Genomic DNA, 27,800 nt, shown 5'->3' with positions numbered 1-27,800 from the left:
AGCTCTGGTTGTTTCAATAGGAAACTTTGAAAGTCCCCTGTTTCATTGAAAGTCCATCTTTTCCCTTGAAAGAGGAAGTTGGGTTTTGCTGGGTAGTTGATTCTCAGTTGTAAACCAAGGTCTTTTGCCTTCCGGAGCCCTGAATATAGATGCTGCCAGATCCTGTGTAATACTGATAATGGAGCCTTAGTAGTTGAATTGATTATTTTTGGCAGCTTTTAGAATTTTCTCTTTGATTTGGGAGTTTTGGAATTTGGCTATAATATTCCTGGAAGTTTTTCTTTGGGGATCTCTTTCAGCAGATGACCAGTGAATTCTCTTAATTTCTATTTTACCCTCTGCTTGTAGGATCTCAGGGCAATTTTGCTGTATTATTTCTTGAAAAATGAAGTCTAGGCTCTTCTCCTGACTGGTTTTCAGATAGTCCAATAATTTTTAAATTATTTCTTCTGGATCTGTTTTCGAGGTCAGTTGTTTTTCCAATGAGATATTTCACATTTTCTTCTAATTTTTGGCTTTTTTGAAAGAGTTTTATTTCATCCTGATTTCTTGCAAAGTCATCAGCTTCCTTTAGTTCCATTCTGCATTTGAAGGAATTATTTTCTTCAGAGAGCTTTTTTATCTCCTTTCCTTTCAATTCTACTTTTGAAGGCATTCTTTTCCTCATTTGCCTTTTGCTTTGCTTTTTTCCATTAGGCCTAAACTGGTTTTCAACATACTATTTTCTTCAGTATTTTTTTGTATATCTTTCATCAAGCTTTTTGATTTGGTTTTCATGATTTTTCTGCATCACTCATTTTTCCTCCCAATTTTTCCTCCACCTCCCTTAATTGCTTTTCAAAGTCATTTTTGAGCTTACCCATAGTCTGAGCCCATTTTCTATTTCTCTTGGCGGTTTTGGATACAGAAGCTTTGATTTTGTCATCATCTGAGTATGTGTTTTGATCTTCCATGGGACTAAAGTAATTCTCTATGGTCATATTTTTCTTTTTCTGTTGTTTACTCATTTCCTCAGCCCAAGACAGCACTTCCAAGACTTTGGGGCTTTTTTGTGGGGGCACCCCACTGGGAACTTTATTCCTCCAAGGTCTTATGCTCTCTTCTCTGTACTTTGATATGTAGATAGTCCCCATACTTGTTTTGCCTTGGGGCTATAAGGAGGGATCCTGCTTGCTTACTTAGTATGGAAGCCCAAACTGCAACCTGCATCTAAGTGTAGGATCTCAGCAGAGTCCTATCCTGAGGGAGAGCAGAGAAATCTCTGCAGACTTCCCTTACTATCTCTGGGGGTGCAGGATGCTTTCTCCAGATTCTCGCTGCAGATTCTATGGAGTGCTCCTTATTCCACACTCATCCAGGTGTAGGAGAGTTCTCTCACTGCCCCTTCAAGCTGTTGCTGGTGATCTCTGGGCTGGGCTGGGTTGCACTGTGGCTGAGGCTTTTTTTTCCAACCCCCCCATCCTGGTGAAACACATATTTCCTACGGAACTTCTAAGTTATCTTGGACTGGGAAAATGTATCATTCAGTCTTTCTGTAGGTTCTGCCCCTCTAAATTTTGGCTAGAGCCATCACTTGTTTGTTTTTTGGAGTTTGTGGGGGGAAGGAGTTCCCAGGAAATGCTGCCTTCATGCCGCCATCTTGGCTCCACCCCAATTTTAAACTTTTAAAAAAGTTTTATGTTCCAAATTTTATCCCTTCTCCCTCACTTCCCTCTTCCTCGTGTGTTTAATAAAGGAAAACATTTCCATATCAGTTATTTTGTGAAAAAGACTTAAACAAGAAGAAAGAAAGAAAGAAAGAAAGAAAGAAAGAAAGAAACTAAGAAAAAAAAGAAAAAGAAGGAAGGAAAATAAAAAATGTGTACATTTCAATCAATATTCAGAGAAAATCAGACTAGTATTTTTCATCATGAGTCCTTTGGGATTATCTTGGATTATTGTACTGCAGAGAATAGTCAAGTCATTCACAGTTTTTCTTTATACAATATTACTGTTTTTATGCACAATGTTTTCTTAGTGCTGCTCACTTCTCTTTGGATCAGTTCACGTAGATCTTTCTGGGTATTTGTGAAATTATCCTGCTTGTTATTTCTTTATTCTTATTCCATTACAATCATATATCAATTTATTCAGTCATTCCCCCAATTGAAGGACATTCCTTCAATTTTCAATTCTTAATTACCACAAAAGAGCTGCTAAAATATTTTCACACAGATCCTTTTTCATTAAAAAAAAAAATCTCAGAATACAGGAGTTGTATTGGTAGATCATAGGGTATGTTACAGTTTTATAGTGTTTTGGGCATAGTTCCTAATTGCTCTCCAAAGTGGTTGAATCTGTTCACCACTCCATCCACATGCATTAGTATCCCAATTTTCCCACATCCCCTCCAACATTTATCATTTTTCCTTTCCTGTCATATTAGCCAATATAATAAGTATGAGGTGGTATCTCAGACTTGTTTTAATTTGCATTTCTCTAACCAGTAGTAATTTAGAGCATTTTTTCATTTTGACTATATGATTTCTTCTGAAGTTTCCTATTCATATCCTTTGACCATTTAACAATTGAGGAATGTACCTGTCTTCTGATAAATTTGATTCAGTGGTATATATATTTGAGAAGAGGTCTTTATCAGAGAAACTTGTTTTAATTTTTTCCCAGTTTCTGGTTTTCCTTCTAATCTTCAATTTTGTTTATATATAATCTTTTAAATTTAATTTAATTATCCATTTTATATCCTATAATATTCCTTTTTCTATTGTTTGGTCATAAATTCTTTTCTTATTCATAAATTTGACAGGTAAAATATCATATGATCTCTTAATTCACTTAAGATATCACCATTTATGGATAAATAAGTAAACAATGTGAGATAATCTACACCTAGATTCTGTTAAACTGCTTTCCAGTTTCCCAACAATTTTTGTCAAATGATGATTTCTTATCCCAAAAGTTTAGATCTTTGGGTTTGTCAGATATTAGAGCACTATGATAATTTGCTACTGTGTAGGGGCAGCTAAATAGCACATTGGATAGAGTTCTAGGCTGGTGTCAAGAAGTCTCATCTTCTAAATTCAAATCTGACCTCAGACACTTCTTGGCTTTGTAATCCTGGACTAGTCACTCAACTCTATTTGTCTCAATTCCTAATCTCTGAACCAGAGAAGGAAATGGCAAACCACTCCAGTATCTTTGCCATGAAAACTAAAAAGGTGGTCTTGAAGGGTGAGACATGACTGAAGTGACTTAACAGTAACAACAATTATGTACATAATCTAGTCCACTGATCTACTGATCCATATTTTAGGAAGCACCAGATTGTTTTGATGATTACTGCTTTATAAAACAGTGAGATCTGTTATCACTAGGTTAATCATTCTTTACATTTTTTCATTGATCGTTCTTGATATTCAACCTGATAGATTTTGTTATTTTCCTAGTTTTATAAAATAATATTTTTGTAATTTGATTGGTATGGCACTATTTAAATTAATTTAGGTATAATTGACATTTTTATTATATTGGCTCAGTCTATCCATGAGCAATTAATATTTTTCTGATTATTTAGAGCTAACTTTTCTTTTAAGGTTTTTGTGAGGCAAATGGGGTTAAGCGGCTTGCCCAAGGCACACAGCTAGGTAATTATCAAGTGTCTGAGACAGGATTTGAACCTAGGTACTCCTGAGTCCAGGGCGGGTGCTCTATCCACTGCACCACCTAACTGTCCCATTTAGAGCTAACTTTGAGAGTACTTTGTAATTGTTTATATGGTACTTAGGTTTGTTTTGATAGGTCACTAGAAATTCAAGTATTTTATGTTGTTTGCCATTATTTTACATGGAAATTCTCTCTTTCTAGCATCTGTTGATGATTTCTGTGGGTTTATTTTATATCCAGCAATTTTTTGAAGTTGTCATTTATTTGAACTAGTTTTTTGGTTTGATTCTCTAGGATTCTCTAAGCATACTATTAAATTGTCTGCAAAGAATGATAGTTTGGTTTCCTCATTGACTATTTTTATTCCCTCAATTTCTTTAATAGTGGCAATATTGGGAATCCTGGTTTCACTCCTGATCTTACTGAGAAGGTGTCTAATTTATCCCCTATAAAGAATAATGCTTGGGGGCCAGTTAGGTGGCACAGTGGATAGAGCACTGGCCCAAGTTAGAAGAACCTGAGTTCAAATCTGACCTCAGACACTTAATAATGACATAGCTGGGTGACCTGGGGCAAGCTACTTAACCATACTGCTTGCAACCCCGCCAAAAAAAATCCTCCAAAACATGAACTGATGTTGAGTGAAATGAGCGGAATCAGAAGCTCATTATACACACTAACAACAAAATGAGGTGATGATCAACCATGATGGAATTGTTCATTTCAGCAGTATAATGATCAAAGGCAATTCTAAAAGACTTGTGATAGAAAATATCATTCATATCCAGAGAGGGAACTGTGGAGTTTAAATGCAGACCAAAGCTTACTATCTTCAATTTTTAAAAGTTGTCTTATGTATTGTTATTTTTTTCTTTCTAATGTTTTTTTCCTTCCCTTTGGATTTAATTCTTCTTTCATAACATGTTTAATATGGATCTATATTTAGCCTAAATACACTTATCGAACCTCTACTAGATTGTTTTCTGCAGGGGAGAGAGAAGAGAAGGGAGGGAGAGAGAAAAAATATAAAACTCAAAACCTTGTAAAAAATGATTGGTGAAAACTGTCATTGAATGTTGTTGGAAAAATAAATAAAAATATTAAATGAAACAAAAAACAAGAACAACATATTGCTGGATATTGTTTTTTAATGCAGTCTGCTATTCACTTCCATTTTATGGGTTAGTTCTCATTCATATTCAGAAATGTAATTAACTCTATATTTCCCCTCTATTCTAATATTGACATTATTAACACTTAAGTTCTATTATTACCTCAGAGTGTGTATGTGTGTGTGCATATTTATAAAATCACTTTACATTTTTTTTCATAAAGTGTGTCCTCAAAGTCTTAGTGCAGTTTTAAGTTTTTGCATCCCACATGTGGCATTAGAAATTTGGGCATATAATATAATAACACTTATATGGCATTTTCTTAAGTGGGGTGCTTTTAAATCTAGTCTGATTTCTCAGATGATCCTCAGCTGGAATTCCTTTAATATAATCCCCATCCCAGAATCCAGTTTACCTATCTCTTAAGATGAAGTCAAGTAAAATTAATTTTCATACTTTTCCTTGGAGTCTTAGCAATGCCCATTCAGTCATTTCAAACACTGTGTTTTATTCATTTATTGACATGGTTCTTGCAATCATTGTAGAATGGTCTTATTAGGGTAATGCTAGACGCAAGAAGTCAGTTCAGTGAATTTTGGCTGTCAGCCCCTCTGAGTCAGTACAGTGGGAAATCACTATATGACCCCCTTCACTTTTCTAATTAATATTCTAAGGGTAAAAGCAGTAGAATCTACATGGTATGTTGCATATACTGTAAATCCTTTTGTTTTGAATTATCTAATACAGACCATGACCAAAGTCACTTACTTTCTTCTTCTCATTTATAAAATGAAGATATTTGCAGTCCCTACTTACCAGAACTGTAAAGAAAGTGCTTTTTAATCTTTAAAATTCTATATAAATTTGTCAGCATTGTTAAAAAAAACTTTAATTTGTATATAACAGAGGTGGTAGTATAAAACTATGTTGACATCATCAAATAAAATTAGAGTAGTACATCTCAGTATGGTTTGGGTGATCATCTTCAGGTAATCTTAATAAACTGAAAAGATTAGAGCTCAGAATCCTAATATTTTATTTTTAAACCTTGGAACATTAGCTACATTTGAATTCAAATTTGGTAGTACACTTAGATTAATTTGAACCGATAAATTCTTTAGAAGAAAGTGGAATAAGGCAATTTGATGGAAATTATACTGTGCTGTGCCTTGTCACTCTAGATATTTCACTTTTACATTAGGAAGAAAATTTTTCTATTATTTTGAAAGGTAACTGCTATACCCAGATAGTCAGATTATTTATCATTATTCTTTTATTTAAATGCAGTATTGTCATTTTTCAGGGACAGAATTCTTAACTAAACAATAAGTGCTCTCAATTGATCAAGTCGCTTATATTTTAATAGCTTACTCCTTGAAAAGAAATTGACTGCTTGACAGTCAATACTTTCATTGAAGGAACTGTGTATGTATGTTTATGCTTATTCAAAAAGCATTTATTCTGCACCTTCCATGTATAAAGCATCTCGTTTACATTCAGAACTTCATTTTCACTTCTTCATTCACATCAGAGCTTATCTTGCTCTGGGTCACTGAATTGAAAAACTTAGGGCTAACAAGTAGGAGGAGCTTAATATATGTTGAGTGATTGAGGTTGCAAAGAATTGGCAATGTGAAGTATAAGTGAATAAACTTAGAACCTTTACAAAGAATAAATGAGGAAAAGGTTTTCTTCTCTTAATCTGCTTCTTGCAATTTCTCCCTTGGTTGGTGGGACTTGGTTAACAGTCATCAGGCCTCAAGAATCTGATTCAGTATTTCTCTAAAAATTTCCCAAAACTTTTCTGTGAATCTAAGTGTGGATAGTTGAATAGGGTGCTGTCTTAGTTCATGAAAATGTGTAGTAACAATAATTAAAGGACTAACAGATACTAAAGATAAAACTTTTAAATAAGATAGTTACCATACTCAAAAGACTTTAGCCTAATAAGACAGATAGTTATAGGACAAAGTTATGTATTAAGTGAAGATAGTGTGAATGAAATGAATAGAACACTTGGGTTTCAGGTTCCACCTGTGACATTTACTACCTAGTCATTAGTTACTGTGTGTGTGTGTGACTCTGAGCAAATCATTTAATTTCTTTGAGTCTTAGGTTTCTCATCTGTGAAATGAAGTCGGACTAGATGGCTTTTAATCTATCTTCTGGATCTAAATTTGTGATCCTATGATTCTCTACTTTGTAATATCTGAGAGGAATCAGTATTATAGGAAAGCACAGGAATAGAATCATAGTACATGTTGGAAGGAAAGAAATTTTTCTAGTCAGAGCTTGTTTGCATTGGGTAGAAGGGAAGAAGTATTAAACCTTAAATTCACAGAAACCTATTTTCATGTTTACAATGCCATCAATTCCTATCCAATAATCTTCTTCCTTTCATTTGAGTCTTAAACTCCACTCTTTAAGAAACTCTCTTATAAAACTGGGTGAAGTTATCATGCTACTGGGACATTCCTTCCTTTCCTGTCTTCCAGTTCAATCACTAATCTGCCATTCCCCACAATAATACCAAACAATATAAAAAAATACAAAATTTATTTTACTTCCTTATTAAGTCAACGAAACAAGTATAAAAATAATTAAAGTACTTAACACGTAATTGGTCATAAAGATGCAATCTTATCAATCAAACCTGAGTACACCAAGTCTTTTATGACCATGGAATTCACTATGACAAAATAATTTCTCTGTTTTGCCAAACAGAATTGACCTCATAGTCCAGGTTGTGAGTAGAGTTTCTTTGTTTTATGATCACCTCTTTTAGCCACTTTGTGCTGAAGCTCAGGGTCTAATTATCTTTGATAGGGGAGAAAGGTAGGATATCAATACTTCAGCATGAGGACTTAGGGACAAACATGGTCTACATGAAGTATGCAGTACAAATTGAAAACTATCATCTGCAAGAATGTCAGTGTATGACTAAATTCAGCTATCCCATGCTTCAAAATGATTTTAATTATCTAATTGTACTGAACTTTATGGAAAATCAAAACAGAAAGCACATTTCGACAGATTACTTTAGTAGAGTGTTACCCTTAATAGTTATACTTGCATCATATAGCAGGATCATAGGATCCTAGAATTGGAAGGGACTTTAGAGAGTATTTGACTCCCTCTTCCCCTATTTTTACTAATGAAAAAAACTGAGATATGTTGACTGATTTTTTTCAGGGTTACACTGCTATTAAATATCTGAATAATATATACCTCATGCAAGTTAAGCTAGTTTTTTCAACAGCATTGAAACCATTCTTGAAATTGAATTAGTTCAGAGGATTAATTTCCTTGTTAACTAGCTTGCTGATACAAAAACACATAGAAGAAGCAGTTACTAGGCTCTTTAGGTTTGACAGATGTATTTGTCTTGTTGAAATGTTCATTTCAACCAGAGTTAAAGGGACAAGCTTTTCTTTTTATTCAATGTCGAATGTACTATAAAGCTTTTATTAGCTATAATATAAACAAGGTATGTATTTAGTTAAGTATGAGTGACTTTTTTTTTTTGTCAAGACAGTGGGGTTAAGTGGCTTGCCCAAGGCCACACAGCTAGGTAATTATTAAGTGTCTGAGGTCACATTTGATCTCAAGTACTCCTCACTCCAGGGCCAGTACTCTATCCACCACACCACCTAGCCACCCCCCCCTTTTTTTGGCAAGGGAATGGGGTTAAGTGACTTGCCCATGATCACACAGCTAGGTAAATTATCAAATGTCTGAGGCTGGGTGCTGGTGATCTATCCACTGCACCACCTAGGTGCCCAATGAGTGACATTTATAAGCATGCTCTACAAAATCAGGCAGAAGCATCAATAGGATAATAAACCTACCAATAGTGTTCAGATCATTGCTCAGGTTTCTGTAGAGGATTTATGGTGGGGAAAAAAGATTACAATTAGTTCAATTTTCCCTGTCTTCAGACAGCTCATATTTAACTCACTTTTTGAATTACAGAATGAGTTTATCTCATTTGATCCCTACAACCTTTTATGCATGATTCTACCTACATTTTATAGGTGAGAAAGCCAAGATTCAAAGAAGTTGGTTAAGTGACATGCCTATAGGGCTCCTGACTTGGTACTTTTTTCCAGTTCCTTCAAATTACATTTCTAAAAATCTTTGTTATCTGTTTTCTTCCCAAAGATCATTATTATTGTTGTTTATCTTTTGTTCCCAGAGATTGGGAGAATCTTCCCAAAGATATCCAAAGATGAGAATTCTGTGCTCTTCTGTCAGTCATTCAACTGTGAATTGTTCAAGTTCTTTCCTAGGAAACCCCAAATAGTAAATGGCACAGTAATTTAGTGTCTGAAGCTTTTGATACAAGAAATCATTATTTGACAAAACCTGCTGGGAAAACTGGAAACAGTATGGCAGAAACTAGATATAGACCAACATCTCACCCATATACAAGGGAATTTATCAAAGTAGGCACATGATTTAGATATAAAAGGTGATACCATAAACAAATTAGGAGAGCAAGGAGACCAATTTATGGAAAAGTGGAAAAAATTATGATCAAACAAGAGAGAAAAAACATTACTAGATAAAAAATGGATAATTTTGAATAAATTAGAAAGGTTTTGCACAAACAAAACCAATGCAACCAAGACTAAAAGTAAAGCAGCAAGTTGGGGAGAAAAGTTTTCAGAGCAAGTATCTTTGATAAAGGCCTTAGTTTTCAAATATATAGGAAACTGAGCAAAATTGATAATACAGTCATTCTCCAGTTGATAAATGGTCAAGGTATATAAATAGGAGAAGAAATCAAAGCTGTTATCATGTAAAATGCTACCATTACTTAGAGAAATGCAAATTAAAACAACTCTGAGGTACCACCTCATAGTTATCAGGTAGGTTAATGTGACAGAAAAGGAAAATGATAAAAGCAGTGGATAGGGGAAAACTGGGATATTAATGCACTGAGGGTAGAGTTGTGAACTGATTCAACAATTCTGGAGAAACACATCTAGTTGCAAAGGGCTATGAAGCTGTGCATACTTTTTAATCCAGCAAAACCACTACTATGTCTGCATCCTACAGATTAAAAGAAAAGGGGGGAGTGCCTATTTGTTCAAAAATATTTACAGTAAAAAAGAATTAGAAATTGACGAGAGGTCCATTGATTGGGGAATGGCTGAACAAATTGTGGTATATGACTAATGGAATACTATTGTGCTCTAAGGAGGATAATTTCAGAAAGACCTACATGAACTAATGCAAAATAATAAAACTAGTACACTATAACACTGGAACAGCATTATTGTATGATGATCAACTGTGAATGACTTAGCAATACAGTGAACCAAGAAAATTCCAAAGGACTTATGATGAAAAATGCTTTTCATCTTCAGAGAAAGAACTGATGGACTCTGAAGGCAACTGTTCTTCACTTTTTTTGTCTTTGTCTCTTTTCTTTAACAACACGACTAATATGGGAATATTTTAGATGATTCCAAAACCTACATAAAATTGTTTGCCGTTTCAAAATAAAGGGAGGAGTGAATTTGGAACTAAAATTCTGAAAAATGAATATTAAAAAATAAGTTATAAATAAAAAATAATAAAAATAAAAACACTTGAGAGTAAAATTTCTCCCCCCCCCCCCCCCCCCGCCCAAATCTTTTAGTTCGGTTGCTCCATCCGGATGAGAAGCCAAGGCTGAGAAGCTCGGATTTGAAGCAGAATTCCCCCGAAGCTTCTCTAAGAGCGGGCAGCGCCCTGCCCGAATCCAAAGGCGACGGCTGGGGGGCCCGGGGCCTGGTTGCCCTTTCTGTTCGCCGCCCCTTCTCATCTGTAGAGAGGGCGGGGGCCCAGTGACCGCCGAGATCCCCTTCCTCTCTAGATCCGGTGGCAGCTGGGGCCCCCCCACGCCCCTCTACCGGCCGGGCTGCCTCGGTTTCCTCCAGGACCAAAGGAAGGAAGGGGAAGGCGGGCGGCGGCTTTCTTCTCGCGGGGCTCCTTGTCTCTTCTCCCACCCTCCACGTTCTCGGCAGCTCCGCCGGTGATCAAGCGGGTGACCCGCGTTTCTGGACCGGGGCAGAGTGAAGAAGGAAGGACCGGACGTAGAGTCTCTGTTCCTTTACCGTTGCCAAGGCAACGGCGGAAGTGAGGTACGTGGGCGGGGGGGAGATGAACTCTGCTCCGGGGAGCGGTGGAAGCTCTCGCGAGGTTTGTCCGGGCGTTCGCCGGCTGAGACTCCAGAGCTCGCGAGAATCGGGCTCCCGGAAGCTCCACGTCAGTCGCTCGGTCAGTGTTCTGCCAGCGCCAGCGTCGACCCAGAGCCCGCGGGCCCCGGGACCCGGCATCGAGCGAGGGAGTCCGGCATCGGCCGCGCCGACGGAGCCATGGTGAGACCGTGGCCCTGCGGGAAGAAAAAATAAATAACCCTCTAGAAGCGCGGGGCGGACCGGGGCGGAGGCCGGGGCAGCCCCGGGATCTCCTCAGGGCCTCTGGGGATGGGCTGGGGGGAGGGGAAGGGGCCGGTTCGGGCGCCCCGCCACCTTCCCTGCTCGGTTGGGTGCAGAGGTTACGGGACCCGGATGCTGTGGAATCCCCGAAGGAAGGACTGGGGCGGGGAGCGGACAGCGAGCGGCCTCGCGGCGGGGGTTGGGCAGCAAAGGGAAGAGCCGGGGTGTGGGCCGCCGAACCTCGCGGGTCAACTGTGTGACCGCTCCGTGACTCAGTTTACCGGCCTGGAGAAATGATGAAACCTCCAGCCCTGAGCTCCCGGAGACGTTCCGAGGAGCAAAGCGTTCAGCAAATCCGTACAGCCTGATTGTGCTGTCACCGGCTGCTGCTCTTAACTAGAGGAAAACAAGGACCAGACCGACTGCAGGATTTTATGTCTTGACGCCTCTTTCTAAAGTGAATATTGGTTTTTGAGGAGAGTCTCGTTTCCCAGGAGATAAAAGTGACGGCCGTGGTTGTTAACTATTGGAAAGTTGTACCTTAAAAGTGTTCATTTAGATGATTTTCAGTTTACCTTTCAACTCCATAGTCTCTGATACAAATGCAGAATATACTACTTTAAATATTACTTGATTCTGTTACATACCACATAAACGGTTTACGGAAAGTTAAGAGCATCAAAAATACTTATGTATATAAAAGACAAATTAAGTCTGATAATATGTCTCCAAACCCTTTTATCTAGATTTTCATGTAACTAGAAATATTAAAGTATACATTATTACTAAAGTGTTTTAAATCTATTGAAAAAAAATTGGTATATAAAAACTCCCGTCATTTATTCCTTTTATTTCTTTCTTTTTTTTTTTTGCAAGGCAGTGGGGTTAAGTGGCTTGCCCAAGGCCACACAGCTAGGTAACTGTTAAGTGTCTGAGGTCAAATTTGAACTCAGGTCCTCCTGACTCCAGGGCCGGTGCTCTATCCACTGCGCCAACTAGCTGCCCCCATTCCTTATATTTCTAAAAGTAGAAGTTGCCATTTTTGATAACATTGGAGTATCATTTCTCAATCTCAGAAATATCTTTACAAATATTTGTTACTATTTAGGGTTTCCGCAAAAGGGCACATTTCTTGCCTCTTAAAGAAAATATAAGGAATTCTTTATACCTTTAATTTGTGCCTTTAATTATTTTCTCTTTTCCCAAATAAGATAAATTCACAGAATAATTTAGTAATGAAACAATCTAAGGAAAAAGTTAATCTTTCATATGAGGAGATGGAGCTCCAAAAGGTTAAATGATTTGGCCAAAGTTACACAGTCATTAGCAGAATCAGAGCTAGAATTGTAGAGTTGAAAGGGATATAAAAAGTTATCTAGGGGCGGCTAGGTGGCACAGTGGATAGAGAACCGGCCCTGGAGTCAGGAGTACCTGGGTTCAAATTCGGTCTCAGACACTTAATAGTTACCTAGCTGTGTGGCCTTGGGCAAGCCACTAGCCTCATTTGCCTTGCAAAAAACCTAAAAAAAAATGTTATCTAGTCTTATCCTCTACTTGAATCTCCTACTGTGAGGAACCATCATTCAACTTCTCTAAGCACCTTTAAGGATAGGCATCTAGTATTTCAGGTGATAGTCTACTTCAGTTTTAGATAATCATAAGGAACTTCTTTGTAATGTTGGGTTCATATTTTTTTTTAATTTTACCTACTAGTCTTTGTTCTGATCTCTAAAGTCATATAAAATAAATCACCTCCTCTATCACGTGATAACTTTTTAAATGTTTCTCAGTTGAACAATTTTTCATTAATCCATATATAGTAAAGTTGGTCAATTTCCTCTTCAAGTGTAGCATCTAAACATAATGCAAACAGTTTCTGACTGTTGCAGAGAGACCGTTACCTTTTGATTGTGGAGATAGATTACTAGTACTTTTTTTGTGAAGCTTTCCCTGATCTCTTCCCTCCCAGTTGATAAATGTCTTTCCCTTGGGAACCACAGAACAAGTTGTTTTTACATAAAAAAACTTTTTAATGGATTGTGTTTTACTTACCTACTAGACTGTAAACTCTATGAGGAGATGGCCTTGGCTTAACTGACCTTGTATCTTTGTATCTAAAATATATTAGGTGCTTAACACATTTATTGAATGAATGAGAAATTACTGAAAGTCAATTGTTACTTATGCTCATGATGCAGAAAATTGTAAGATGAATGTTTAGTCTGCAGCATCAGATATTATAAGAGGTCAAGAAGGTTGAAAACTTAAGGACAGAGCATTAGCATAGATCTTTGATGACATTCAAAAGAGTAGTTTGAGTTAAATGATGGGGTTGTGGCCAGATTACAAGGGAGTGAGTGTAGAGTGATGAGGATATAGAGGCAGAAGCAACACATCTTTTGAGGAGCTTGACAGAATATTTTTTTAAGAAAGATTTTATTTTTTATTTACACATTTCTAAAATAATCTTGTTTAAGAGTAAACATAATACCCCCTCTCCCCCCAAAATATAAAACCTCATGAGAAATAAAGTAAAAGAAAGAGAAAAAAATGTGTCTCAGTCTGTGTTCTGATATCAACTCTGTCTCAGGTGGATCAAATTCTTTATCATAAGTCCATCGTAGTAGTTACTTCCACTTTTTTCCCACAGTTGTTGTTGCTGATTGTAATTCCCTCCATCCATTCCTCCCCACTACCATCTATTATATTTTGTCTCTCTTTTTCACTCTGTCCCTTTTCAAAAATGTGCCGTGGGGCATCCGAGTGGCAGACAGAGCACCAGCCCTGGGGCCAAGAGGCCCCAAGCCTACAAACCACCCCAGAGACCCAGCAACCACCCAGTCCTGTGATCTCGGACAGACCACTCAATCCCAGCACCTTGCAAAAAGTAAAACAAGAAAATGTATTATATCTAACTATCCCCTCCTATGATCTACCCTCCCCTCTGTCACCCACATTCCCCCTCTTCCCCCTGTCTCCCTTCTCTCCTTTTTTTCATCTAGGTGTCTATACCCTATTGAGTATGCTGTTTCCTCTCTGAGCCATTTCTGATGAGAATGAAGGCTGCCTCATTCCCCCTCGCCTTCCCCCATTCCCTACCATTGCAAAAGCTACATGAAATACCTTTTATATGAAATATCTTAGCCTGTTCTATCTCTCCTTTATCTTACTCCCAGTACATTTCCCTTTCACCCATTGACTTCATTTTTACAATATATTATATCTTCAAATTCACTCTCTCCTGTGCCACATCTATAAAAGCTCTTTCTACCTGCTCTATCAAATGAGAAGGTTCATATGAGTATTATTATCAGTATCATTTTTCTATGCAGGAATATATGCAGTTCATCATTAAGTCCCTCATAATTTAGCCTTCTCCACTCTCTATGCTTCACCTGAGTCCTGTACTTGAAGGTCAAACTTTCTGTTCAGCTCTGGTTGCTTCAACAGGAACATTTGAAATTCACCTGTTTCATTGAAAGTCCATCTTTTCCCCTGGAAGAGGATGTTCAGTTTTACTGGGTAGTTGATTCTCAGTTGTCAGTTGCATTCCAAGCTCTTTTGCCTTCCAGAATTTTATATTCCAAGCCCTATGAGCCCTTAATGTAGTTGCTGCTAAGTCCTTTGTGATCCCGTGTGCAGCTCCATGATATTTGAATTGTGTCCTTCTGGCTGCTTGTAATATTTTCTCGTTGACTTGGGAATTTTGGAACTTGGCTGTAATATTCCTGGGGGTTGTGTTTTTTTTATCTTTCCTGAATCTGTTCTCCAGATCAGTTCTTTTTTCAGTGAGATATTTCACATTTTCTTCTAATTTTTCATTCTTTTAGTGTTGAATTATTGTGTCTTGATTTCTTGCAAGGTCATCAGCTTCTTTTAGCTCCACTCTACATTGGAAGGATTTATTTTACTCAGAGAGCTTTCTTATCTCCTTTTCTCTCTGGTCAGTTCTACTTTTTAAAGCATTTAATAACTTTTGAACTGTTTTATCCATTTGACTTAAGCCAGTAACATGTTATTTTCTTCAGAATTTTTTTGGATCTCCTTGACTAAGCTGCTGACTTCGTTGCATCTCTCATTTCTTTTCCCAATTTTTCTTCTATCTTCCTTACTTGATTTTCAAAATCTTATTTTGAGCTCTATTATAGCCTGAGCCCAACTTCTATATTTCTTGGAGTCTTTAGATGCAGAAGTTTGGACTTTCTCTTCTTCGAATTGGGTATTTTGGTCCTCCATGGGATCAAAGTAATTGTCTAGGGGCAGGTTCCTTTTGTTTTTATGTTTACTCATTTCCCTAGCCTGTGTTGGTTTTGGGGTGCTTCCTGAGCTTCTGAGTATTATTGAGATACCCCCCCCCCCACAAAGACCTCAGTGTGTGAGGCTCTGGCTGTTCTCCTGGTCTGTGAATGACCATAAGCTCACCCTTCTGCCACAGGGCTGGGGGTGAGGTGGCCCTGCTCTTTGGGGGGCCTAGACTGCGACCAGGGTCTGAATGTGGTCAGAGCCACAGAGTCCTCTTCCAGGGACAGAGGACAGACCTCCGCAATCTCCTTCTACTCCCTTACATTCGGTGGGCTGAGCATTCAGGGCGCAGCTACCTGGAGGCTCCTGCTGGGCCAGAGAATCAGGCTTCTGTTTCCTGGATATGGGCTGCTGTGGCCGAACTGAGTGCCACAACCATGCTGAAGGCCTGGGTTTTGTGCTTGATCTGGCAGAGGTCTCTCTGCTGATCTTCCAAGTTGTGCTTGGTGCTCCCTGGGGTACAGGTCAGGAAACTGCTTCTGCCACTGGGAGCCCCAGCTCCCAGGCGCCTTGTGGCTGTTCTCGGGAGACTGAAGTTACTTTTCTGATGCTGCTGCCCCTCCAACCCCATGGAACAGTTTTTCCACTATTTTCGAGATTACCCTGGGCTGGAGAATTGCCTCACTGGATATTTTTGTGGGTTCTGTCTCTCAAAAATTTAGAGTCATAATTTTAAGGTCTTTGAAATATTTTAGAGAGAGCACCTAAGAGAGGCTCTTCTCCTGCCACCATCTTGGCTCCTCCCTGACAGTAAGAATATTTAAAACCAGAATGTAGCTCAGTAGAGTAGCTATGTAAAGATATTTTATTAGAATAGGGGGAAATTAACTTGTTTGTAGGTAGAAGGAAAGAAATCACCTGGGGGGAATTGCTGGGGGAAACTGGAATCAAGAAAACAGAAGTACTAAAAAGTAGAAGAGGCAAGTGAAGATAATAGGAAAAACCGAAGACATTAAAGAGTATATGGGGGGCAGCTAGGTGGTGCAGTAGATAGAGCACTGACCCTGGAGTCAGGAGTACCTGAATTCAGATCCGGCCTCAGACACTTATTAATTACCCAAATGTCAGGCCTTGGGCAAGCCACTTAACCCCATTGCCTTGCAAAAAAAAAAACCTAAACAAAAAAAAAGTATATGGCAGGGGCAGCTAGGTGGTGCTGTGGATGAAACTACCAGCCCTGGAGTCAGGAGGACCTGAGTTCAAATCTGGTCTCAGACACTTAATAATTGCCTAGTTCTGTGTGACCTTGGGCAAGTCACTTAACCCCATTGCTTTGTAAAAACTTATAAAAAAAAGAGTATATGGCAATGGAAGTTTTAAAGTGAAAAGAAAGGAGTTTTAGATGGCTTAAGGGCCTCTAGTGAAAAGTAACCCTTTACTTCCCAAATCATCCTATGTCCTTTACTTCCCAAATCATCCTATGTCCTTTACTTTTTCTTAGACATATGTCTACCTCTATATAACTTCTTATCAGAACTTACAGTTCTGACCTTTTGGGCCAAAAAAGAAAAAAATTTTAATTCCTCTTCCCTCTGACCCCGCTCCCCATTCTTGAAGATAGTTATCATGTTACTAATTCTACTTATCCTAGGTTAAATATCAGTTATTTAACCACTTCTTAAATAGCATGATCAAAAACCTTTAACTATGCTGTTTGCTCTCCTCCAAACTATATGCCAGTATTGCTGTAATAGTGATTGCAATTATTGGAGTATTGTTAGGAATTTTTAGCATAGTAGAAAATTGAAAAAAGGGCAAAAAATGTCATTCCAGCTTTTCAAAACAGTCTATATACTATAGCCTGATTTTGATTGTTGGCAATTTTATCAAAAGGTATAATAAAAATCTGGGAAAGAATTTTGTTCTGGAATAGCTTGATCAAAAATAGGTTGTGCCAAAGTAATGCTATTGGCTTTTTTGACAGGATTAATTTTGCTACTGTGGTACATTAACCAAATGCTGTTTTGATATAGTTTTCATAGGATTCAGCAAATTATTTGCCTAAGTATCTCATGCTGTCCTTGTGGGAAAGGCAGATGTGGTTGACTTTATTAGAGCCAATCAAAGTGGATTCAGAACTAGTTGAATGACTAAACTCAAAGAGTAGTAATTAATGGTTCAGGGTTGACTTAGTGGTTTCTAGTAGAGACCCCCAAGGATCTTAAACTTGTCCCTGTGATATTTAATAGTTTATTAATGACTTGGATAAGGTAACTAAAGGTGACATATTTCTCTTTTTTTATCAAAAATGGAAATGTATAGCTAATCCACATTGGATGATATATTGGTATCCAGAGGGCTCTTTAACCAGCTTAGAATATTAGTCTGAATGAAATTAACTGAAGTTTTATAGTAATATTAATAGTAATAAAAAAAAACAAAGTTCTTTTAAGGTTTACAAATTACTTTACATAATCGAATTTGATACTCATAATAACTTTGTAAGGTAAATACTACAGTTACTATTATCCCCACTTTATAGATGAAAAAATTGAGGCTATGTCCTTTAAATGATTTGTACGAATCAGAGGTGGAATTTTTAAAAAACCATGTCTTCTACTTTCAAGTCCAACATTCAGTCCATCATATTTTCTCTCATTTTCAGATAGAGTGATCTCTTCCTTTCCCCAAGATTTTCATTACATCTATTTCAGCATTGTTTTTTCCTTTTTTTGTTCAGGATCAGGTTCAGAATAGCAGTTGCCACTGTTGTATCCTCCCCCCCCCCCCCCCCCCCCACCGTGAAGAATGTATTTATTAAAGCAAACCAAGAATTAGCTGTTCTGCTTTTGGCAGAGAAATCATGCCAACAGATGTTTGGAAAATCAAAATAAAGCAACTCTTGCCATACTGCTCCCTCTCTGTTATGTTATCCCTAATTCATTTGAATTGAGCTGTTCACCTGCTATATGTCCTGCATTTTCCTGTCCCCATGACTTTGCTCATGTTGTTCTTTTTCCTGAAATGTTCTTTTTTTGTTGGTTGGTTTCCCCATTCTTAAACGATCAGTCAAAATAGCCCTTCTGTCCTGAGACCTCCCTTGATTTTTATAGTCTATAATGAGCTGTTTCCTCCTTAGACCTCTCATGGTATTTTTGTTTACATCTGTTCTTCAGTTTTTATTATTTTATGTTAAAGTTATTTCTGTATGTGTTATATCCACCTAATAAATTGCAAGTTTCCTAAGGACAGGGACTGTATTTAACTCTGGTTATCTCCTCCATTGCTTAGCACATTGCACTTAGGAAGAACCTAATAAATAAACTGACAAATTGAGAAATATGTAAAAAAGGTTTTTCTCTAAGGACTTCCATAGATATTAAAGATATAATAAAATGGATTTCTGTACAAATGGATTTCTTTGAACTTAAACGTTTCTTTCAGGTTCTTAAGAACAAAAGAACTTAAAAGAACTAAAATGACTCATAAGTCTTGTTTGTCATTAATGTTAGACCGTGAAAAAACTAAGGATTTGATAGATATGGAATATGAACTGATTTTCCAGATGAATTTTTAGACCCATGTTTGAAGCTGGACATGTAATATAAGCTTTAGACTAAAAAGTACCATAGTCATAAAATATTATCATTTTCATGTAAACTCCAGAAACCTTTGTTGATTGTATATTACATCTGTCTCTTATAACTTTATCTTCATCACTTTAAATTGTTTAATCTTTACTTATCAATTTTGTCAAAGCAATTCTATTTTTTGGACATATAAGGCTTTCATAATCTAATTTATGTATATATATATTATACATATATGTACAAAATCTATTATTTATTCATATATTTCATTTATGTGTAATTATTTAATAATTTTTGTACTCTTTAAATGACAGTTGGAATTTTTTGTCAAAACAAATTATATTACATGAAGTAGTGGTTAGACTTACGTTTTGACTGTAAACATTTCTATACACTTGTGTTTTCTATGGCACAAGAGGAAATAGGAATATTAAACAGGAAAATTTTTCTGAATTTTGATGGAGAGAAGAAGAAAATCTTATACTAACTGGAATAAACTAGAGTTTTAATTAAGGTGGGAAACTTCTCAAAAATGTGATTGCATTTTTCACTTAATTTAATATTTTTTATTTCCCTTTAGCCTCTTAGACTTGATATCAAGAGGAAGCTAACTGCTCGATCTGATCGAGTCAAGAGTGTTGATTTACATCCTACAGAGCCATGGATGTTGGCTAGTCTATACAATGGCAGTGTCTGTGTTTGGAATCATGAAACACAGGTAAGGATATTTTTAGAGCTGTTAGTAGAAATAAAATATGATGTGCTCAGTGTAAAAGTGAAAAGTTATATCACTAGATTCTTACAATGAATTCATCAAAGCTGTTAAAAGGTGTGTCTGGGGTGTGTGTGTGTGTGTGTGTACACACGATGTCTTATTTAAGAAAAATTTCTGACCATCTTAAAAATTAATTTTACTAACTTAGATGTTGTAAAATTTTTCGGATCCTTTAACAGAACATATAGGATGTAGAGCAGGTATAATCAGTTCTTGATCAGATAAACATTATTATCATAGTAGATTACATGCCTGGAATGAAGGTGACTATCACATTACTTTATCTAAACTTAATTGTAATCTTTCTTGAGTATTAGTGGCATATTTCAACTTCCTGGATATTTCAAATTATATTTCCCTAAAGCAGCTCCAATTCAGTACAATGAAAACTGAATTTTTCACCATCTACTCATTTGATTCCAATAGTTTCCCCTATTGCCTGTTAATATAAACTTCTATTTAATTCTTGTGGGACTCATATATTTGTTCCACAATTTGGAATTTAATTATATCTTACATTGTTTGCTGTTATCATTTATATGTTTTTGTCTACTTTTCTGTTTTTTGTAATTTCCTTGGGGGCAGGGGTATCCTTTCTCTATCATACAGAGAACCTTTTAAATATTTACTATCTCTTTGATTGTTCTGTATTGGTTGATTGACTTATTTCTATTTTTAATTAACTTCCTACTCCATCATCCTTACCAGAAGACTTTTTAAAACCATTTTCCTTGTATCCCTTTTAATGTCTCACAAAGTGGTTGTTTTGATTTTTTTTCTTCTGCTCTATTTCATGTTATGGTTCTAAATTCTATAAAGGATTTTCTTATTTCTCCATATCCTTATATGACGAACCTTTAGACAGAATGACCTTAATAGAGATAGCAAGTTTGAATATATTTGCTCTATAGTATCTTCTATTCAGCATAACCAATCTATTCTTAGCAAAAATTCTTTTTGTGTGTCTTCTCAGAAATTGTGTTTACATCTCTTATGAACTTTCTGTTGCTTTCTGCTAAAAGAAGATTTGAGAGAGAATAGTTTGAGTTTTAGTATTTGTAGGCAAAGGACTTCAAAAGTAAGATTGAGGAAAACACATTTATCATTCTTACTCCTATTCTTTGCAAAATTTTTGTCAACAATTTCTACCTTGTTAACTACATGTAGAATCCAGTTTTAATGATTTTCAAAGGATATCCAGATTGACACAATGAATCCAATTTTTCTTAATAAAAGAATACAATTACAAAGGAGAATTGCATCATGGTTCTTGTTAATTTGACTGAGGAAAAGTAAACTTTTTTTTGCAGAGCTACTTAAAAGAATATTTTGCTTTTTTCTAAAGCATTGACATCTGAGAGGACCAGTACTCCTATAATCTACTATAATTATATTTAATGCCATATAATGTCTTAATGGAATTTTTTCTGTTGCTTAAAATTTGAGATTTATGACTGATTTTTGGTAAAGAGTGCTTCTAGATGTTGGAAAGTTGTGAAGGGAAACGAGTTGCTTTGTGAATTGTCATAGTTTGAAAACTTAAGAACTTACACACTTGTATGGGAGCTTTCATTAAATAGAGTTTATCGTTTTCACACAAACTATTCTTTGATGTGAATCTCTTGGTCAGGAATCCAAAATATTATAGAACTGGTATTACAGAGCAGTAGTGTCACTTTCAAATAGAACTGGACCTCAACTGACTACTTACTGACTGAGAAAACCACAAATTAAAATTATCTTTTTTTTATAATTTTGTTTGTTTTGCTAAACATTTCCCAATGATTTGGGAGTTTTACAAGCAAGTTTGACACCTCTTTTATAGGAAACTCATTAAATCCAGTTATTCCTGTCCTGTTGCTTGAGAAAGATATGTAATAGATGTGTTTTGTTAAGAAAAATTTACCTATTGTTGCATTCTTCCATTGCAATGGATAATAGAACCCAACTGAAAAAATATGTCAGAGAATATTTTAGAAAGTTATCTATAAGCTTCTTAACCTGAATACTTAATTATTTCATCCATACATTCGTGTTTTATGTATTAGACTGATAAAAATAGAGATTATTCAGGAATAATACATTTATGAAAATATTTACCCATAAACTTTGAAAAGGAAAAATTCTTAGGTATAAGGTTGTTTATTTTCTAGGTGTTTGCTTTCCCATATCTATTTCTACAAAGTAGAATCTAGATGAGTTGTTTTCATTTGTTGTTCAAGTCTTTACAGTAGCATCGAACTCTCTTGGTGACCTCATTTGGGGTTTTCTAGGCAAGTATATTGGATATTGGATATTTCCTTCTCAAGTTTATTTTACAGATGAAGAAACTGAGGAAGATAAAATTAAGTGACTTGACCAGGATCACATAGCTGAGTATGTGGGACTGCATTTGAACTCAGGTCTTCCTGACTCCAGACCTGGTGCTTGACCCATGTGCCACCTAGTTGCCCTGTTACTTTAATTCTCTGGAGCAAATGACAGTGGAAAAACTACACTAGGCATGTCATGTTAATATTAAAATAGTTGAAAGTTTTTTTTATGTTAGGGAACTCTTTCAGATATCAAATCATTACTATTCTCAACACATTTCTTCTGCAGGAATCTTGCAGAAAGAGCTGTGGGAATAGGAATGGCAACCAGGTCTTGATTCCTTCTGGCCAAGATTATTAATTTGACTTTAAAGAGTTTACACAAATATGCTTAAAGAACTAATTGTTAGACACATTTAAACCTTTAATTAGCATTTATCTCCCTGTTTTACTAGACATTTTTAAAAAGTGGTGTGCTCATCTGAAAATAGATTTTGTAGTTGTAAGCAAATTGTCTTTGTGGGCAAATTTTAAAATTCTTGTTTAATCCATAAAATTGGAACTCATTTTAATCAGTTAAAATAATATTTAAATATTTAAAATATCTAAAATTTTAGTTAAATGTCATCTAGTACATGGAACACATCTTTATAGATTGGGGTATTTACTATGTTTTTTGATTCAATGGTTTTAATTATTAAATAAAGCAAACGGTGACAGATTTTATGTTTTCTTTAATTTATAGCTAAAATTAGAGGGTAAAATTCCATCATGTTAATTATATTATTTTATATATTAGTAGCCAGTATTGAAGAATAAATAAAATTAACTTTTCCCCTTTAATATGATATTGCAGTTAACTTCTATGGCTTTTCATTTTTATTTATTTGCCTTCTCTTCTAAATGTAACACCACTGGTCTAAACTATATGAGATATAGCATACTTGAGAAGACATGGAAAGAAAAGATAATTGATACAATGCTTTATACACAATACATACATATATACATTATGTGTGTGTGTGTGTGTGTGTGTGTGTGTGTATGTATAATAACAGATTTTGTACTTCTTTAATTTTTGGTCTATTGTAATATACAATTGACAAAATTCATTGTTTCTAAATGAGCAGGTGGTATTTTTCATTTTATCATAACTTAAGCATATTTTATTCTTTTTCAATTTTAAGACTCTGGTGAAGACTTTTGAAGTATGTGATCTTCCTGTTCGAGCAGCAAAGTTTGTTGCAAGGAAGAATTGGGTAGTAACAGGAGCAGTAAGTAGTCCAAGTCTTTGAGAGTACTTTCCTTCCCTTTTATCATTTTCTGAATCGATTGACAAATCTGTAAATAATTTCCAGAATTTTCTTTTCCTATCTTATTTGTTAATCCTTGAAATTTTTTGAAGCTTCAACTTTATTACTTGTACCTATAATTATAAGACTTTAGTTCACTTTATAAATGTGATACTGGAAATTTTTGTTACCCTTTTCTCTAGGATGACATGCAAATTAGAGTCTTCAATTATAACACTTTGGAGAGAGTTCATATGTTTGAAGCACATTCAGACTATATTCGTTGTATTGCTGTCCATCCAACTCAGCCTTTCATTTTAACCAGCAGTGGTAAGACATTTAATGTTCCATTTTATCATCCCAAACTCTCAAGGTTATTCATTTTCCATTTACTAAGTAACCCTGTTCTTTTACTGCTGTTCCAATTGATATTTCTAACATCCACTAGCATATGGAGTGTTTAAATCTGCTGACTCCTTTTGTGTTTTTAATGAAATATCAACTGTGCTTAGGACTTGAAATGTAAAAGCTGAGATATGAAGGACCTGGAGGTCTGATTGTTCAGACATCTGCCAAACAGAAAGCTCATTTACATGCTGATGAATAAAGTCTTGGCAGATTTCCACTTTCCAGTCAATTTTGCTTTTATAGTTAAACTAGCTTTGCTTATTAACATTATGTACAAAAAAGTGAGTCTTTTAGAGGCCAGTTGTAAAATGAATTCATTAGATTGGTTATGGATATTTAAAACATTTAAAAATTAAAATCAAGATGTAGGCATTAATGATTAGTTCTTTCATACTTTGATAACAATATCTTTGTCATCATAATTGCCATTTTAGATCTCTGCAGAGCAAGTGATAGCTTCTAGCCAATTACACTGAGCCACTGAGCTTTAGCCTCCAATCATATTTATTTCTCTTAGTTATGACTTTTTTTCAAACCAATTGGGTATTTCTCTGATTTTTCTCAGAAAATTCTTATACTTGCATTATGATATATAATTTACATGTACTTTAAAACATTAGTCACTAATTTTATTTTTATTCTTTTGAAAATAATAGTTTGCATTTTTCTTCCATTTTTAGGATCATTCAGTAATAAGTTGTTTTCTTGTTTGTTTTTTTTGGCAAAGAACTGGGGTTAAGTGGCTTGCACAAAGCCACACAGCTAGGCAATTATTCAGTGTCTGAGGCCGGATTTGAACTCAGGTACTCCTGACTCCAGGACCAGTGCTCTATCCACTGTGCCACCTAGCCGCCCCCAGTAATAAGTTTTTAAAGGACTTTTGTCAATAACCTAGTAACTTGAGATTTTTTCTTTTTTCTTTTCTTTTTCTTTTTTTTGACTAGATGATATGCTCATTAAATTGTGGGATTGGGATAAAAAATGGTCTTGCTCTCAGGTGTTTGAAGGACATACTCACTATGTTATGCAGATTGTCATAAACCCGAAGGACAATAATCAGTTTGCCAGTGCCTCATTGGATCGAACTATCAAGGTACAGTAGATGTATTTTTGTTGATTATGGTTCTTATTGAATTTTAGATGTTTAACCATTACCACAGAGGTTAATTGATATTTTAAAAGTTCTCAGAAGCTCATTTTGAAGTCAATGTGTCCTCTTAATTTGAATCAGATGTAATTTCTGTTTTTAAAAAAAATGATCCATAAAACCTAATGTAGGATCATAACTGAAAGTTAAGATATTCTGGTATATTGTTTTTTAGTTGTTAGTAAACTTCAATATATACTATTTTCCCTCAATTATATGCTAAAACAATTTTTTAATATTTGTTTTTTTTAATTTTGAATTCTAAATTCTATCCTTTCCTCCTCCCTGATGGTAAGCAATCAGATATAGAATGTTATACATGTATAATCATGTAAAACATCTTAGCAAACTTTTACAAATGTCAGAATTTTTTTCTAGATTACTCGTTCCCTGTCTTGTCTACTTTTTTAGCATCTTCATCACTGTTTTCTGCTATATATCCTAATATCTTTATTTTTTAAAATCTAGATGCCCTTTCTTAAATTTCTTAAATTTAACATACAAATTAAAACTCATGTTTCTAACACTGATTATTGTTTGCCTCTTATCTTTCAAATAACTTAGTTATTGTCTTGATCACTTTTTAATCTATTATTAGGGTCTATCAGGGTTTTATCCTTACTTCCATTTGAGTTCTTATCTAGTGGAAAGAACACTCAAAACATTTAAACTTAGGATCAAATCCAATCTTCTAATTAATGCTATGTAACCTTGACTAAGTCACTTAACTATATGGAATATATCTTTTTTTAAAATCTGTAAAGTGAGAGGGTTTGATTACATATCTTTATTTTATAAAGTTCCTTTTGAGCTTGGTGTTCTGATTTTCCCCTCTCATTCGCCAAACCTCAATTATTTTTCCTTCTCTATGGCAAAAACTTGAAATATTCAAGCTTCAGCTCTGTACTTTATCATTCTGTCCTTCTGTATAGTGTGGCCACGCATTTTAAATTGTTGATACATTTTTGTGTCCTCTGGGCCTTTCGCAAATATCTGTTGATTGGATCCTTCTGATTCTCTTTGTTAATATTTGTTTCCTTAATCCCCTTTGAAGTTATTAAGAAATACCTTTTTTTCCTTTAAGAGGAACCACATAAATTCACTTAGGTAAGATTTACAATGTATCTTTTTTTAAGAGTATTTTTTTATTTAATGTTTATTCTCATTTTATACAAGTAATTTTTTTTACATTAATAAAATATTCTTGTTTAAGAGTAAATGAAATACCCCCTCCCCCATAAATATAGACTTGCTTGAGCGATAAAGGGGAGAGAAAAAAATTAAAATAAAAAAATAGTAATAATTGTAGGTATGGCCAGGTGGTGCAATAGACGGAGCACCAGCCCTGGAGCCATGAGCACCTGAGCCCACATCCAGCCCCTTACACCCAACAATCACCCAGCTGTGTGACATGCAAGCCACCCGAACCCCACTGCCCTTCAAAGATCACCAAAAAAAAAAGACCCAAAATAAAATAAAATAATAATAATAGTAGGGGTGGTTGGGTGGTGGACAGAGCATTGGCCCTTGAGCCAGGAGCACCTGGGTCCAAATCTGGCCTCAGACACCCAACGATCACCCTGCTATGTGGCCCCAGGCAGGCCACCCAGCCCCATTTGCCCTGCACTCCCCCCAAAGTAAAAATAATAAAAAATGTGCTTGAGTCTTTCTTCCAACACCAACAACTCTGTTGTGGGTGGATCCCATTCTTTATGATAAGTCCATGGCAAAAGTTACATCCATATTTTTCCACCGTTGCCATTGCTGATCGCAACTCCCTCCTTTCATATTTCTCCACTTTCATGTACTATATTTTCTCTCTCCTTTCACTCTGTCTGTGCTGTAGGGTTGCTGAGTGGCGCAGCAGACAGATTCCCTGGTCCTGGGGTGGTGCAAGAAGCCCTGAGCCCCCATACTACCCCTTAGGCCCAGCATCCACCTGGCCCTATGGTCCTGGGCAGGCCATCCAATCCCAGCCCCTTGCAAGAAGTAAAAAAGAAAATGTGTTATATTTGACCACTCTACCCCCATGGTCCATCCTCTCCTTCATCACTCACATTACCCCCCTTCCCACTGTTCCCCCTCTCTCCTTCTTACTCCAGATGTCTATACCCCATTGAGTATATCTGCTGTTTCCTCTCCTAACCACCTCTGATTGAGAGTGAAGTTTCCCTCATTCCTTCTTGCCTTCCCCCCTTCCATATCATTGCAGTAGTCCATTGTAATAAAGAAAAATCTTATTATATGAAATATCTTGGCCTATTCCCCCTCTCCTTTTTCTTTCTTCCATTACTTTTCCCTTTTTTTCTTTTGACTCCATTTTTACTCCATATTTTATTTCGAATTCAGCATTCTCCTGTGCTTCAACTATAAAAGCTCCCTCTACCTGCTTTATTAACTGAGAAGGTTCATATCAGTATTATCAGTATTATTTTTCTATGCAGGAATGCATGCAGTTCATCATCATTAAGTCCCTCCTATTTTCCCCTTCTCCACTCTCTATGCTTCACCTGAACCTTCTATTAAGCTCTGGCATTCTAACAGGAACATTTGAAATTCCCCTTGTTCATTGAAAGTACATCTTTTTCCCTCGAAGAGGACATTTAGTTTTGCTGGGTAGTTGATTCTCGGTTGCATTTTAAGCTCTTTTGCCTTCTGGCATATTATATTCCAAGCCCTACGAGCTTTTAATGTAGTTGATGCTAAGTCCTGTGTGATCCTGACTGCAGCTCCATGGTATTTGAACTGTGTCCTTCTGGCTGCTTGTAATATTTTCTCTTTGACTTGGGAGTTCTGGAATTTGGCTATAATATTCCTAGGGGTTGGTTTTTTGG

At 36.0% G+C, this 27,800-nt stretch overlaps 1 protein-coding gene across 1 annotated transcript in view; it reads left to right on the top strand.

Annotated features, from left to right (window-relative positions):
- Window positions 1–11,037: 11,037 nt before the first annotated feature.
- Window positions 11,038–27,800, top strand: part of COPB2 (COPI coat complex subunit beta 2) — a 51,817-nt gene continuing 35,054 nt past the window's right edge. The window contains exons 1-5 of the mRNA XM_074214883.1: window positions 11,038–11,140; window positions 19,613–19,750; window positions 23,307–23,393; window positions 23,615–23,741; window positions 24,764–24,912. Coding sequence (XP_074070984.1) covers window positions 11,138–11,140; window positions 19,613–19,750; window positions 23,307–23,393; window positions 23,615–23,741; window positions 24,764–24,912 — 504 coding nt within the window. The 5' untranslated portion in view covers window positions 11,038–11,137. The remainder of the gene's footprint in view (window positions 11,141–19,612; window positions 19,751–23,306; window positions 23,394–23,614; window positions 23,742–24,763; window positions 24,913–27,800) is intronic.

Source organism: Macrotis lagotis, chromosome 1 (assembly GCF_037893015.1).
Source record: "Macrotis lagotis isolate mMagLag1 chromosome 1, bilby.v1.9.chrom.fasta, whole genome shotgun sequence".
Classification (NCBI taxonomy): Eukaryota; Metazoa; Chordata; class Mammalia; order Peramelemorphia; family Peramelidae; genus Macrotis; species Macrotis lagotis.
Note: the sequence above shows the minus strand (reverse complement) of the source record. Positions and strands in the feature narration are given on the sequence as shown.